The sequence below is a fragment of the Vipera ursinii genome (assembly GCF_947247035.1).
Source record: "Vipera ursinii genome assembly, chromosome: 1".
Classification (NCBI taxonomy): Eukaryota; Metazoa; Chordata; class Lepidosauria; order Squamata; family Viperidae; genus Vipera; species Vipera ursinii.
Window position 1 is genome coordinate 94,576,869 of NC_139512.1, and position 16,243 is coordinate 94,593,111.

At 42.4% G+C, this 16,243-nt stretch overlaps 1 protein-coding gene across 1 annotated transcript in view; it reads left to right on the plus strand.

Moving 5' to 3' along the window:
- The window catches only part of KIAA1549L (KIAA1549 like), a gene marked incomplete at its 5' end in the record, with an annotated part of 185,302 nt that overhangs the window by 63,015 nt on the left and 106,044 nt on the right, over nucleotides 1–16,243 (plus strand). The window contains one exon of the mRNA XM_083357765.1: nucleotides 11,324–15,025. Coding sequence (XP_083213891.1) covers nucleotides 11,324–15,025 — 3,702 coding nt within the window. The remainder of the gene's footprint in view (nucleotides 1–11,323; nucleotides 15,026–16,243) is intronic.

Sequence of the window (16,243 nt, forward strand, 5' to 3'; positions counted from 1 at the left end):
TCCTGTAAAATTTTCTTCATTTGCTCAGCTAAAATCATTGTAAATAATTTATAATTATTATTCAGTAATGGTATTGGGTGGTATTTTTTTTCTTGAATTTTTTTAGATCAGGGGTGTCAAACTGCCGGCCCATGGGCCAGATGCATCATAGCAAAACTGCGCCCACCCATTGCTGGCAATGGCAAAAAAGTTGCAATACGTTGCAACATGTCACGTGACATTGCAACTTTGACACCCCTGCTTTAGATATTAATACAATATTGGCCTCTATCCAACTGTCCAGTATCTTTCCAATCTGTAAAATAGAGTCACCATGTGTTGTAGAAATTGTAGTTCATCTTCAAAATGATTATAATAAGAGCATCTGGTCCAGGCACTTACCCTATTTTGATCTTTTTCACAAACGTCTTTTGTTGTTATTAAATGTTTCTGGGTTTTTTGTGATCTTTGGTGAATTTTGTTTCTTCAAATATTCATCAGTCTTTGCCAGGGAAATGTTTTCTCATTTGTATAATTTAGATTAATGTTGAAGAAATATTTTTGCATCTTTAAATTATAACTATTATGGTATTCCCATCTTGCATTTTTAATATTTTTTTTCCTAATCTTTTTTTCTCAATTTATATGCCAATCATGTTGCTGGTTTATTTGCAATTATTTTTCTTTTGCATAATTCATTTTTACCTCTATTTCACTTCTCCTTCCTGTTAACAAGGGCAACTGGTGTAAACATTTAATTTGTTAATATCAAAGAGCAAAAGGAATTCATAGACAAAATAGTTTTAAGATTGAGAAAAACTGAAATAATTGGATATCGTTATGACTAATATGAGTGCTATGTTATACCATAATATTTATGTTAAGACATGGAATAAAATTAAGAAGGAATGTTAAGGTGGAAAAAAAATGCAATAGTCTTTGTTGGGGAACATTTCTTTGATAAAAGTGAACATTATGCCTTCAATGACATTTTGGTTTCAAATGACATTATTTTTGATAACTGATATACCATTTAAACAAAGGCAGAAAAATATATCTAACTTTGTAGGGCAAGGGAAAAAAACAAGGAGTTAAATATAAAATAATTCAAGATGTAAAATAATGCTGAGAATTGGGACTGCCTGATTTGAAATTTCACTTTGCAGTCTGCTGCTTAGTCTGGATGAAAGAGTGGGTTCTACCAAGGAGAAAGACAATCTTAAAATTAGAAGGGCAAAATCTGAAGTTCAATCAGTGGTTCAAACAGTGGTTTTCAAATATACATCTAAGAGCAAAATTTAAAGTAGATAACAGAACATTTTTGAATTTAGCACTAGAAGACAGAGTATGAAGTTGGACTATGTACAAATGTTGAACATGTGATTACTAAAATGTATAAACTTGTATTGAAATTTGAAACTGAAGAAGAATAAGTGAAGACTATGGGCTAAGCACTTTTGACATAACATATTGAAGGAACAGTGGGAACAGTGTTTAAAATGATTGAAATTTACATAGCTTAGAATTTTTATAAAACCATTTGTGTACGATTCTGTAAAAATTATCTAGCATATATAAAAATATTTCAAATTTATGTTGGAAATGGAGACAACATGAAGAGTCCTTTCATCATGCCCAGTGGACTTATAAAAAAGCCAAAACTTTTAGGGTTCAAATACATATAATGATAAAAAGAATTTTAAAAATCAACACTTGGAATACTGCATCCAGTTTTGGTCACCACGATGTAAAAAAGATGTTGAGACTCTAGAAAGGGTACAGAGAAAGGCAACAAAGATGATTGGGGGACTGGAGATAGCAGTGTTCCAATATCTTGGGGGTTGCCACAAAGAAGAGGGAGTCAAGCTATTCGCCAAAGCACCTGAAAGCAGGACAAGAAGCAACGGATGGAAACTAGTCAAAGAGAGAAGCAACCTAGAACTAAGGAGAAACTTCCTGACAGTTAGAACAACTAACCAGTGGAACAACCTGCCTCCAGAAGTGGTGAATGCTCCAACACTGGAAGTTTTTAAGAGGAGACTGGACAGCCATTTGCCTGAAATGGTATAGGGTTTCCTGCCTGAGCAGGGGTTTGGACTAGATGACCTCCAAGGTCCCTTCCAACAACAACAACATCATCATCATCGTCGTCATCATCATCATTATTATTATTATTATTATTATTATTATTATTATTATTATTATTATTATTATTATTATTATTGAAGAGAAGGACGAGGGGGGACACGATAGCAGTATTCCAATATCTCGGGCTGCCACAAAGAAGAGGGAATCAAGCTATTTTCCAGAGCACCTGAAAGCAGGACAAGAAGCAACGGATGGAAGCTGATCAAGGAGAGAAGCAACCTAGAGCTAAGGAGAAATTTCCTGACAGTTAGAACAATTAACCAGTGGAACAACCTGCCTCCAGAAGTGGTGAATGCTCCAACACTGGAAGTTTTTAAGAAGAGACTGGACAGCCATTTGTCCGAAATGGTATAGGGTTTCCTGCCTGAGCAGGGGGTTGGACTAGATGACCTCCAAGGTCCCTTCCAATTATTATTATTATTATTATTATTATTATTATTATTATTATTATTATTATTATTATTATTACATTAAACTGAAATAAAAACTTTTCTTGCTGGAGTTAATAGACAGTCAATTAGAAAAGATTCAAGGATGCGCAAAAATGGAAAGAATCTGAAATTCCCACATTGGCAGATTGATTAGTGAAAGAACTAGCAGTGACAGAACTAGTAGAGATGGTAAAATCAACTTGTTTAATTACAGGAGGATCAATGGGTACATTTATTAATGACTTGAAACCCCTTATGAACATTTTTCTGAAAAAAAATATGAACTTGTGATTTATGGATTTGAATATTGGAAAGGTTACTTAAAGAAGGAAAGAAGGAAATTATGGTGTATTTTTAGAGAGTGGGGATAAAATATAAATGTATCTATAACTGCTGTCAAGAAGACTGGAAGCCACTTTAGAATCTTCCTTTTCCTTGATTTCTTTTTCACGTTTCAGTCCTTACTATTCTTTAATTTAAAATTTGTCCTGTTTTTAATTCTGTTGAAAAACCTCTTCAATAAATATTATTTAAAAATAAAACAATGAAATATTTCTAGATTTACACAGGGTAGAAAAAGTGTTTTAGGGAAAGCAGTTTTATCAGCTGAAAGCCTTTTTAATCTTCAATATTTTTTGAGGCATGTAGGTAGATAGAATAAGGCTAAAAACTAGTCTACACTCAGTCTGCAATCAGCAGGTCATTGGCTCCTTTCTCTTTTGCCACTATTGTTAGTGTTTAATTAAGTGTTTGTGTTTAACTTTTGGTTTGTGTGAATACCTGAAGCAATTAATTCAACCTTTTTATGTGTAGCTGCTGACTTTAGCCTGGCTTATGGATTAGCAAACAATAATAAATGTATTTATTTAAAATATTTTGGGGGTTGCTTTTGGGAAGGGAGGAATCCTCCAATTATTATTTGATAGGATTGGTAACTCTCAGTACCAACAGCGAATACAAAATAAATAAATCTCATTGATGTTGATAAAGTAAACAATCTACCTAAAAAAAAAGTCCTAAAATCAAAGCCATCAATAATCCCTTAAGAAATAATGCGTAAGAAAGGAAAATAAACCTTTCTTCTACGGTTTTTGTTTGCTGTTGGGTCATAGAATGAATGTTAGTTTATAACAAATTCCAGTGTAATGAGGCCACTGCAGCAAAGGCCATTCCCCCCCCATTAATTTAATTTAATTTAATTTAATTTAATTTATTAATATTTCTATACCGCCCTTCTCCCGAAGGACTCAGGGCGGTGTACAGGGCAAGAATAAAACACAGAATTACAAAAGTTAAAAAGTAATTAAATACATGCCCATTAAAAATACAGTTAATACATAATAAAAAACCCAATAAAAATTATAATAAAAAAATACTCTCCAAAGAGCTTTTGTTTGAGATTTCCCACCCTCAAAATTTTCCACCCCACGGAATATAAAGGCAAACGGAGAGCAGTCTGAGACACCAAAATAGTGTTTTTTGATTAAACGCAAAAGGACATCAGAAACCATTCCTGAAAAATTGTTGTGTAAAATATCTCAGAGCTGAAATACCCACATAGAATAACTTTTCCTGTAACTATCTTGGCATAATAATTGTTTGTGATAGTAGAGTTTGGGGGAAGTTCAGTTCCATTCCCAGATAATAATTACAGCATTTAGAAAGGCAATTGCTATCTTCTTACTCCAATGTTATTTTCTTGTTTTCCATTTGTAATTTTTTGAGAATGTCTTTTTATGCATTATCTAACTGGTCAGTGTCTGTTGGTTAATATAGAATAATTAAAGCCATGACTGCACAGCAGGAATTTAATTTGGCTTGTGGTTCTTGATGGTACGAGGGAATGATGGTATCCATCCATCTCATTATTACTTCCTAGTTAACTATCTGGCTTTGTGTTTTTTTTAATAAACTTTTATTGAAAGTTTTACAAACAACATGAAAACTAAGGCAAACAAAAAGTAAAAGCAGAAATGAGAGAAAAGAAAAAGAATGAAAAAGACAAAAGGGCAGAAATGCAGGAACAAAAAGAAAATGAAAGAAGAAGCTCCCAATTTCCTTTGCAGCAAATTTATGTACGGTTACAAAGTTATCTCTTATTCTATGGTTATAAAAGAAAGTTCACTCCTTTCTATTGTCCAGCTTTTTTCCTCTAATCATCGAAACTAAAAATCGTAAGTACATTTTCCCCATTTTATGCAAAAAACCTATTAAGAGGTTTCTGGTTAATCATAAATATAGATATTTTTTATCTATGCAAAGAAATTAATTTAGTACCTCTGGCAGTTCCATTATCTTTGCCAATCTAGTTAGCTCTCTGTTGAACAAGAAAGATGGTTTATATTAACTCAGTTATCTATTGAAATGTCTACTTTCCATGCAAGGTTTTGATTACATTGTCAATATTTTGTATTATTTTCTATTCTGTATTCCTCCCCCCACCCTCTTATTTCTGTTTTTTTTTAAAATCCTGGTCTGATTCAGTGTTTTGTAATTGGGTCATGCTGCTTTTTTGCTATGTCCCTTTATTTTCCATGAAATACTATGGTGTATGTAGTATACAGCTTTGATGATGTAACATAATTCCCTGAGATAAGGTGGTAGTTTTACTGGGTAATATTTAATAGAAAAGGGATGCAGTGGCTCAGTGGGTTAGAACGCTGAGCTTGTCGATCAGAAGGTTGGCAGTTTGGCGGGTCGAATCCCAAGTGCCGCGTAACAGAGTGAGCGCCTGTTACTCGTCCCAGCTTCTGCGAACCTAGCAGTTCAAAAGCACATAAAAATGCAAGTAGAAAAATAGGGACCACTACGGTGGGGAGGTAACAGCGTTCCGTGCACCTTTGGCGTCTAGTCATGCCAGCCACATGACCACGGAGACGTCCTCGGACAAGCGCTGGCTCTTTGGCTTTGAAACGGAGATGAGCACCGGCCCCTAGAGTCGGAAACGACTAGCATGCATGTGCGGGGGAACCTTTACCTATTTAATAGAAAATCAACGCTACATATACATATATATATTCATATATATGAATTTCTGAAATTCTGAATTAACATCATATCAACTATATTATAATTACCTTTGATGATTTTCATATTAAAAATGGATTTGTGCAAGTATGAATACAATTTTGTGTAGCCATTTCTTATATACAGTAAAGTACAATTACTTTTTCTAATTGAAAATGACTGCTTAGTTTTACATTTTTGTGTTCATGTTGGAGTATGTATATATGTATGTACCCTTAACATTTATATCTAAATATACAGAGAATTATTGGGACATTTTAACCTTTGTTGTCCTTTCTCTCATTTTGTTTCCTATATTTTCTTGCTTTCTTTTCCTGCATGTAATTACCGTATATACTTGAGTATAAGCCGACTCGAATATAAGCCGAGACCCCTAATTTTACCCCCCAAAATTGGAAAAAGTTAGTGACTTGAGTATAAGCCGAGGCTGGGAAATGCAGCAGCTCACCTTATGCTCCTCTCCAGAGATCTTCCCTCAGCAGCGGCCGGCAAAGTAGCTCGCACGCGAAACAAGCCTGGCAGAGGAGCCGGAGCAGCGAGCAGAGGCGCCCGGCCCAGATCCTGCAAGGCCCGGCCGAGACGCGCCCCCAGCAGCGGAGCTGCTCCGGCTCCTCTGCCGGGCTTGTTTTGCATGTGAGCTACTTTGCCTGATGCTGAGAAGACGCGCTTGGGCACTCGGGTTGGTGTCAGTCTCCGCAGGCCCTTCTCGTTTCCAGGAACGTCAAGCGTGCTTGGCTCCCCACCCCCACAGCAGGGCAGGGCAGGGCAGAGACTTGCTCGCCCTTCTGACGGCCCTGAAGAGAAACGAAGGGCTTGCAAACTCCCCGCGAGAAGCTGGGCGAAGCACGCGGCTGGGCGTGTGTGTGCCTGCACGCGTATTTACGAAAGAAACGCTCCGAGAGTTCTTCTTTCTCCGCCCCCTTGGGGGGAACTCTAGCGATTGCTGTAGCCGCGCTTCTCTTCTCGGCTCCGAAAATAGGGATTTCTACTCTCTCTCTCTCCCCTCCCCACCCCGCATTCTCCTGCCTCTTCGATTGCGACAATAAAAGGGCGAAGGGTGCGCTGGTTTCTTCCTCCTTCCTCCCCCCCTCCCCTCCCCTCCCCGATTGTCAGGTGTGGCTTCGATTTTAGTTTTTGCCTATGGTGCTAGGGAGTTGCCAGTGGTGGGATCGTTTTTGGAGTTGCGTGCTTGGCCCAGAGGTGCAAACAAAATGTTTGGAAAAAGGGGGGTGAGGTGGGGTGGAGGAAGCAGTTTGCAAAGCAGCCGAAATGGGGGTATATAGAGGATGGGAGGTTCCCACCGAGAGAGCCAGCAGAGTTGTTGTCGAAGTGCCTCACACGCCTTTCCAACCACCAGAGAAGGGAGGAATAAGAAAGAAACACACACACACACACACACACACACACACCAGGAAATCGAGGAAGCTTGCGTAAGATCTGAAGGAGACACGATCGTGGGAAAGGCACCGAGCGTGCCGTGGAAAAAAAAGAAAGGGTGGACTTGGGCTCGGCTGGTTTCGCAACGGGAAATGGGAAATCCCCGCAAAAGATGCCGGGGTCGACAGCATTTTTTCTACCCGGAACAAGCAAACGCTGCCCCAAAACTGGGGCGTTTCAAGCCATGGCTCCTCCGGCAACAGTCGCTTAAGCTGCAGTTCATCCGGTTCCCCCAGCCTTTCCAAATATTCCAGGCTGGAGCATTCACTCCCTCCGCAGTTCCTCCAGCCATTACGAGCCGTTTCTGGTTAAGTTCAAACAAATACAAGCAGATTCAAGCCGTGGCTCTTTCCGCCCCGAAAATCAGCTGATCGGGCGTTTCAAGCCGCGGCGTTTCAAAACGGCCACAATCTCCCGGCAAGACCTCCTCTGCAGTTCCTCCAGCCATTACAAAGCAACTCTGGTCAAATTCAGGCCGTTTCGGTCTAATTCAGGCAGATGCAAACAGATTCAAGCCGCGGCTCTTCCACCCGAAAATCAGCTGATCGGGCATTTCAAGATGCGGCATTTCAAAACGGCTACAATCTCCCGGCCAGACCTCCAGCTGCCTCTCGCCGATATGGAGGGCACCAACGCCCCCAAAAACAGGGACGACAAAGCAGTCTAGTCATCCAGCCCTAACGTGAAGGCATTATGCACTCCAAGGGCGCCCCCAAGACCACCAAACCACACCAAACTCACGGAGCTCACGGAGCTCAGCTCGACATGTCTGCCATCTTAGTTGAGCCTGTTAACAGACTTCATCAGTTCCAAAATCAAGATCACACCGGCAAGCTTTGTCAGTTGTCACTCGCGGCAGTACAAATACACTAGTACGGAAAGCTGGCATTCACTTTCGGGGGGAGGAAAAAAAAAACACAACAACACCGCACGCTTTAAAAGATTGGAGTTTTGCAGCCTTTTTTCTCGGGCCTGTCCGCCACCTTTAACTTAAGGCTGCGCTCTCGATTTCCTGGTGTGTGTGTGTGTGTGTGTGTGTGTGTCAGACCCACGGGAATGGCTGGTAGGGAAGCGGCATTCCGGCATTCCCCCCCTTCCTGTGTGTTGAGCCCACGGGGCTTGACACACAGAGAAACGCAAATGCCGGACTGCCGCCACCTTTACTAGCCATTCCTGCGGGTCTGACACACACACACACACACACACACACACACACATACACACACACACACACGCACGAGGGGGAGAAACAACGCTGGACTGCCGCCACCTCTGCCAGCCCTGCAAGCCTCTGCCGCCCCGGCGTTGGTGGTCGAGCTCTTCGGAGCCGGAAGAGAATCTCCCGCAGGAGGAGGTCGCGGCTTTCTCTCTTGCTTCGGACTGCAAGGATTTAAACTCCAGGAACAAATCCCGATGGAAGTTTTTTTTTAAAAAAATACTCCTCCGGGTCGGACAGGGGACCCAGGCTGAGGTCTAGGGGTAGTGGGGGGGGGCTCGCAGACATAGATGGGCTCAAGTGGAAGCCAAGCAGCCCTCCCGAACCTGGGCTTCTGGACGGAGCAGCCGGTGGTGCGTTTCAAAAAGCAGAAAAGTTGGATTTTGAACTTTTCAGCAGCGCATCTGCACCCGCTGCTTTTATGACCGACCTGCCGTTTCCCCCCCCTCCCGGTCCTTTCCCCCGTCCAAGCGGACGCTCCAGGCTCTTTGGGGGGGTGGGCGGGCAGGGGGGGAAAGGAAGCGTGCCGAGGCGCCGCTCACCTGCGATCGGCGAGTGCGCTGGACTCGGCTGCGTGTCCGTCGGAGAGTTCAGATCATTCCGGGCCAGAGCGGCTTGGCGGGCGGGGCCGTTGGGCAGGCGGCGCGGTGCAGCGGGGGAGTCAGGGCAGCTCTGCCATGGAGCAGCTGGGGTGGGTGGGTGGGGGGAGGAGGAGGAGGAGGAGGAGGCAGAGAGGAGCGAGCGGATGAAAGACGGAGCCTCCCGTGGCTACCGCTGCTGAATATTGCAATGAGCCGCCGTCTCCCTATGACCGCCGGCGAGGGGATTTCATCAGAGCACGCAATCGGGGCTCCCCGCCCCTCGGTCCTGCCCAGATGCAGCAGCAGCAGCAAGACCACCCCCCACACACACACACACCTCCGGTCTATCTTACGGCCCGGTGACTTGACCCCAGGTATAGATCGGAAAGAAGGCAACAGACCTGCAGAATCGCGGCGGCGCCCCCGGAGAAGCCTACCCCGAGGCTGCGGCCGATTTTTCCTTCTCCAGGCATTTTTCCTTCTCCAGGAAGTCCACCAGTCATCAAAGGGCCAAGTTTGAAGACCCCTGCATCTACGCGGTATCTAAGAGCCGCCACCACCACCACCCACTAACCTCTCCACGGTGCCCCACCCCTTGGCTCTTCTCATTGCTGGAGCTCCTTCTCAGCGAAGGGGCAGGAAGGTCTGTTGCCTTCTTTCCGATCTATCCCCGGGGTCAAGTCACCGGGCCGTAAGGTAGACCGGAGGTGTGTGTGTGTGTGGGGGGGTGGTCTTGCTGCTGCTGCTGCATCTGGGCAGGACCGAGGGGCGGGGAGCCCCGATTGCGTGCTCTGATGAAATCCCCTCGCCGGCGGTCATAGGGAGACGGCGGCTCATTGCAATATTCAGCAGCGGTAGCCACGGGAGGCTCCGTCTTTCATCCGCTCGCTCCTCTCTGCCTCCTCCTCCTCCTCCTCCTCCTCCCCCCACCCACCCACCCCAGCTGCTCCATGGCAGAGCTGCCCTGACTCCCCCGCTGCACCGCTCCGCCTGCCCAACGGCCCCGCCCGCCAAGCCGCTCTGGCCCGGAATGATCTGAACCCTCCGAGGGACACGCAGCCGAGTCCAGCGCACTCGCCGATCGCAGGTGAGCGGCGCCTCGGCACGCTTCCTTTCCCCCCCTGCCCGCCCACCCCCCCAAAGAGCCTGGAGCGTCCGCTTGGACGGGGGAAAGGACCGGGAGGGGGGGGAAACGGCAGGTCGGTCATAAAAGCAGCGGGTGCAGATGCGCTGCTGAAAAGTTCAAAATCCAACTTTTCTGCTTTTTGAAACGCACCACCGGCTGCTCCGTCCAGAAGCCCAGGTTCGGGAGGGCTGCTTGGCTTCCACTTGAGCCCATCTATGTCTGCGAGCCCCCCCCCACTACCCCTAGACCTCAGCCTGGGTCCCCTGTCCGACCCGGAGGAGTATTTTTTTAAAAAAAAACTTCCATCGGGATTTGTTCCTGGAGTTTAAATCCTTGCAGTCCGAAGCAAGAGAGAAAGCCGCGACCTCCTCCTGCGGGAGATTCTCTTCCGGCTCCGAAGTGCTCGACCACCAACGCCGGGGCGGCAGAGGCTTGCAGGGCTGGCAGAGGTGGCGGCAGTCCAGCGTTGTTTCTCCCCTTCGTGCGTGTGTGTGTGTGTGTGTGTGTGTGTGTGTGTGTGTGTCAGACCCGCAGGAATGGCTAGTAAAGGTGGCGGCAGTCCGGCATTTGCGTTTCTCTGTGTGTCAAGCCCCGTGGGCTCGACACACAGGAAGGGGGGGAATGCCGGAATGCCGCTTCCCTACCAGCCATTCCCGTGGGTCTGACACACACACGCACGCACGAGGGGGAGAAACAACGCTGGACTGCCGCCAGCTCTGCAAGGCTCTGCCGCTCCCTTCTCCCAGCAGCCTGTTCCGAACGAAGGGACAGTTCTTTTTTTTTGTTGACTTGAGTATAAGCCGAAGTGGAGTTTTTCAGCCCAAAAAGTGGGCTGAAAAATTCGGCTTATACTCAAGTATATACGGTATATACATAATTACTGCTGGCAAGATAACACCTACAGCTGCTCTGTGAAGGAACCTAGCCAAGGCTGACAATATTCATATGCAGCATTGATTGCCAAGTCACCAATATATACTTGTCAGCGTTCCTTTCATTTGTTTGGCTTCTGACTCCAGCTTTCTTAATACGTTGGCATATTGAAGCTGATAACAACATTGGGAATTTTATCAAGTGCAGCTTGGTCAAGTCTTTGTAGTTTATGTAACTGATAACAGGGTTGGCAGTCATAGGCCTTTTAGCATGTTAACTGTACTTATATTCACCTGTAATTTATTCTTGCTATCATACATTTTACTTTTCTGTACATTTACCAGTGTCAGTGAAACTCTATTGTTATTATTTATCTCACAAGTTTTCTCTTCTCTGTGAGGAGAATCTTTCTGCAGATACACTTTAAGCCTCTTGTTTCCAGGTGCACGTGTTCTGTTTTAATAGTCGCTTGGTAGGTTTTCATTACAAATGTATTATCTTTCAGGTGCTGAGGAACAACGGATACTTGTTGCTCCCTCTTCAGAACCTTTTACCAACTGGAGAGCTGTATTGTCACCAACATGGCCTTCTAAAGAACTTGAGTCTTCCTCAGTGGGTGACATTTCAATGAGGCAAGCCTTGGAGAATGCTAATTTGCTTCAGATAATAAAAAGTACATTAGCAGGGACTCGGACCAGAACTATGGACCAAACTAGGTTTTTACCAACTCTCTATCAAGGCAGTGGCAACAGTGCATCGCAGGAACCTTCAACTGAATCACCAACGAAGTCTCAGGAAGCTGATGAAATGACTATTGTATCAGGTTTGCCTCAAATTAGTGTGCCCCCTACATTGTCTACATCATCATCAGTGACACATCCAGCTTCTATTTTGTCATCTCAGATAATTCCATGTACATCTTCCATTTCAACTGAAATCACATTAAGATCTGACATACTTCCAAACTTTCCATTATCATCCCCTTTGTCTTTGATAAAGGATACACCTCATGTCATTGTTGTTTCCAAGTCATCTGTGTCATCTACCAAAATGCCCTCATCCATAAGTGTAAAACATTTACTCAGCACGAACACAGCTAAATCTAATTTGAATAAAAAATCAGGTAATTCACTGAGCACAACAAAGTATGTGTTACCCAGAATTGTTGGCAATGAATCTTTGGTTGCTACCTCCTCTGATTACAATTTTGAATTGATTAATAAGCATCCCATAGAGACAGCCAAGATATATATATATCCGAGGGATAGGAAATGGCATTCATTTGCTTTCCGTGTATTAATACCCGGTCAGGATTTTGATGTACTACCTAATCAGAGAGCTGCACTGAGTTTTAGAAAAAATAATTCTTTTTCTGAATTAATCCATAAAGCATCTTCTACCCCACCATTCACAAGTAAACCAACGGATATCACAACGTCTCTGAAAAAAAGCAGCACGTTTGTAACCACATCATACCCAGTTCTTAAAAGAAGGAAAACAATCCCATGGATTTCTGCATCCGTTACTCATACCTCAAGTGCTCTGTCTTCATTATTGGAAACCATTACTGCTGTGTCCTTTATGATAATGTCAAAATCTACAGAAGAGAGAGCATTAACATCTCCTGAAAGTCAAAGACTTTCTCATTTGACTAATATGTCTTCCTCAACAGGGCCAACTCTATTTTTTTCAGAAGCAATAAGAAAAGATAATGCAATAGAGCAAATACCAACATGGGCAACTGTTCCTGCCTCCTATTCAACACATGACGTTTCTTCCTTAATTATGACGACAAATTGGCCAGCTTACATAGCCTCTCATTCTACTGTTTCAACATCAAATCCTAACATTGTTTCAGAGACTAACTTAACAAATTCTCATGTCACAAAATCAACCTGGGTTTTTAAAAAAGATAGAAATTATGAAGCTACTACATGGTTTCCTAATTTTTCTGTGGAGAAATTATTGCAACAACAGTCTTTCACAAAGGATTCTACAGTGTTCCCAGTTCTTGGTGCAAATAATATCCCTCCCTACTGGTTTTTGGAGACACCGTCCAGACGATTTGCTGTAACAATTTCTCCCAGCAAACAAACACCTTCACAAAAAATGCTTCATAATGTTTTTTCACAAGAAAGAACAACCTTTACCGCTTTTCCAGTTTCTTTGCCAACTTCTTTTAGAGACCTTTTGAAATCTCACTCTACTGCCACATCTGTACTTCCACTTAATGATTCTATGAAGCTAAAGCCAATAGAATCTAAGAAACAAAACCCAAATCTTGGTTTAACAAAAAAAGAGAAAAATTCAATAGTATTCACAACTTTAGGCTCACATTCAAAACATTTATCACAGCCACTTTTAAATAATTCTGCTGATGAGCATTCACCTATGGCTGACACAGCTTACAAAACTGCTATGATAACTTCAGACACATATGATTTGGGCTCAGTTATTTCATCAGACGAACATTTGAGAACCCCAGCAACAGTTTCCATGGGCCTTAATGATGCCACTTCAGAAAGCAACTTAGATATGTTAAATAAAGCTTTAGTTCCTCACTGGGACAATAGAGATTGGCAGTCCACTACTGATGGAAAGAAGACAGCCCAGATATTTTTAACCACAAAAGATATTGTAAGTCACACAGCTTTAGAAAGAGCACATTCAAAGATTCCTGTCTTGAAACAATCAACGAGTTATGTAAAGAACAAACCTTCCAGTTCTTCAGTAGCATCCATTAATATAACTGCAACATCTGCTCGGCAAGTTTCAGTTTTACCTTTCACTAAAATGAAGTCTAAGGGTTTCTCAGAATTTAACATATTGTTATCTTCCATAGAAACATCATATTCACCCTTTTTTCAAAACCCAAGTACTTTGTCACAGATCACAGAAATGCCGTTATTACGATTAGAACGAAACATAGATACATCTCAAAGTTTTCTGGAAAATTTCACAGTTGGGAATACTAATTTCACTTCTGATTATCGAAAACAGTCCTATTCTCCATCTAAAGATTTCACAGCTACTAACACTGAAACATCTAATCTGGATGCATTTTCTACAACTTTGTCAACACATTTTCATTCGTGGCTGTTTGTTTCTACTGACAAATTGCACAGGACACCCAAACCTCAGACAACTAACTCTGAAAAGCTGTTTGCCTCAACGAACATGTTTTATACCTCACTTCCACTTTCATTGGCTTCTCAGTTCATTGCTAAATTAACTGTTCCAGTAAATAATAAAAATGGTACAATTAGTAATAAAAAAGTTCCTACTAAATCAGTTGTAAGCTCAGTGCCAACGTTAAATGTCACTGAAGAATACTTGATCGTAAGAAAATCAACAGATTTTGCAAATAACTTTAACTCAGAAACACATAATCAATTGAGCAAACCATCTACAGCATTAACTACTAGAATGTTGCACACGAATAATAAAAATAATACCCAAGGTACAGTTAAAATACCTAATGAAATCACTACAATCACTCCATTGCAAACACATACCACTTTTGCAGCTGTCATAACTTCTATCCATGCATCACAAACGCAGCTAACTTCTTTGTTGCCAACAACCAACTTTACTCATTCTGTCATTACAGTGTTACCGTCTGTGTCTCCTGGTGTATTATCATCTCTGACAACTTCAGAAGCAACACCAGTTACAGCAAAATCAGCTCCAACATCACCAATGCTGACTTCATCCTTGTTCTCACTGAGCACTGACAATTCACCATCTGTGATGGCATTAAGCACGTTAAAATCAACATTAGCAAAAAATAACACTGTCACAAAAATGGCACCAACTTTAAGCCCAATAGTAATACATGCAAATTTTCCAGTTGTCTCAAGGGATGATTCTGTATTACCTGAATATATCACTAGTTCATCCCCAATTCAGAAATATGGTAGAGTTTCAGTCCCCACAACACTTGCACCAAGACAAACTGAAACTTTATTTGACACCAAGAAATCCACAAGCCCAGACATCACTAAAACACCAACTGCATACCCATTAACAATGACAGCAGCTTTGACATCTATTACAGCATCAGCGAAGACAGCTAGACTTCTCCCTACATCTGCTGAAAATGCCGCTGTTGCTGCTACTGCATCAGTGTCAACTGCAGCTTTTGTTAATGTGACAACAGTTCTCCCTCTGGAATGCCAGCTGTCCAGAAACCTGCTGGTTAAGACAGGTATGAATATGCGTACATTTGGATGCTAGATATTGTTTTTGATTATGAAAGTGTAATAATTAATTTCAGGGGCATTTTAATTAGCATAGTAAAGTGAAAAGGCTAACTAGGTGGATGGATGGTATTTTTTTTTAAAAAAATTTTACACAGCACAGCTCAAAGTTCTTATAGCACAGTTCTAAAACTAGTGCTGCTTCCATTAATGCTGAAAAGCCTGCTTAATCTCAAGGCTAAGAGAATCTTGGTATATTACATGGATGGACCACCATTTGATGGTTAAGGGTCACACTTTGAGGCCAAGAACCTCCGGTAGGGTAAGTCCATATTATGCACATAGGAAGGGCTAGGTTGGGGAGATCTTTTTCTAATTCTGATATCCTTGTTATAAAGATTCCCCTTACAATGTTCTTTACTTTCTCACCTCAAAATAGTGGGAAACTCTTTTTGCAGTTTTGCACTGCACGTGATGCTTCTTCATGTTTCCCAATTGTATCAGATAGAAAGGGAACTGCCCAGCAAAGATTTTTATAAACATACATGGGATAATGTGCTGGTTTGTTCATCAGGCTTAAGACCTTGACAGCTGATGTAACAGCCTCATTCCAGCCACCAACTTTCTTTTAGCTGACATATTTGGAATCATACTGATAAGGATTCAAAGACACAGGTCTTTAATAAGTTAGTTTATTGCAAGAATCATAGAAGCAGTTAAGAATAGGTCCCAGCAATTAAAGACACAGTTCTTTAATAAGTTAGTTTATTACAAGAATCATAGAAGCAGTTAAGAATAGGTCCCAGCAATTGCCAAGCATAAAATATAAACCCTATTGTTAATAAATTCAGTATTTGATCTTTCTGGCTCTTCCCCACCCAGGTAGTGCTGGTGGCTTGAGACCACCTCCCTCAAGGAGCAGTTTTCATCTGTCCTCTTTTAAGTTTAGTCTGTTTAGTTCTGATCTTGCCAGAAGTCTTATACTTTCCTAATGTATAAGATTATTAGGAAGATCCTAATTTGAACTGTGTGAGAAGCATGCCTTCCCATGATTATGGGTAGGATTTGGGAATTGGGAACATTGTGTTTCTAGATGGGAAATTGTGTCTTTGATTCTAGGCTTCTGTTTGAACATACTATTACCTCTGTTCCTGTGGATAATCTATGCCTGGAGATAAAGGATGGGACCAGCTAGGGAACATTGATTTCCTGAACCTCCGGATTCC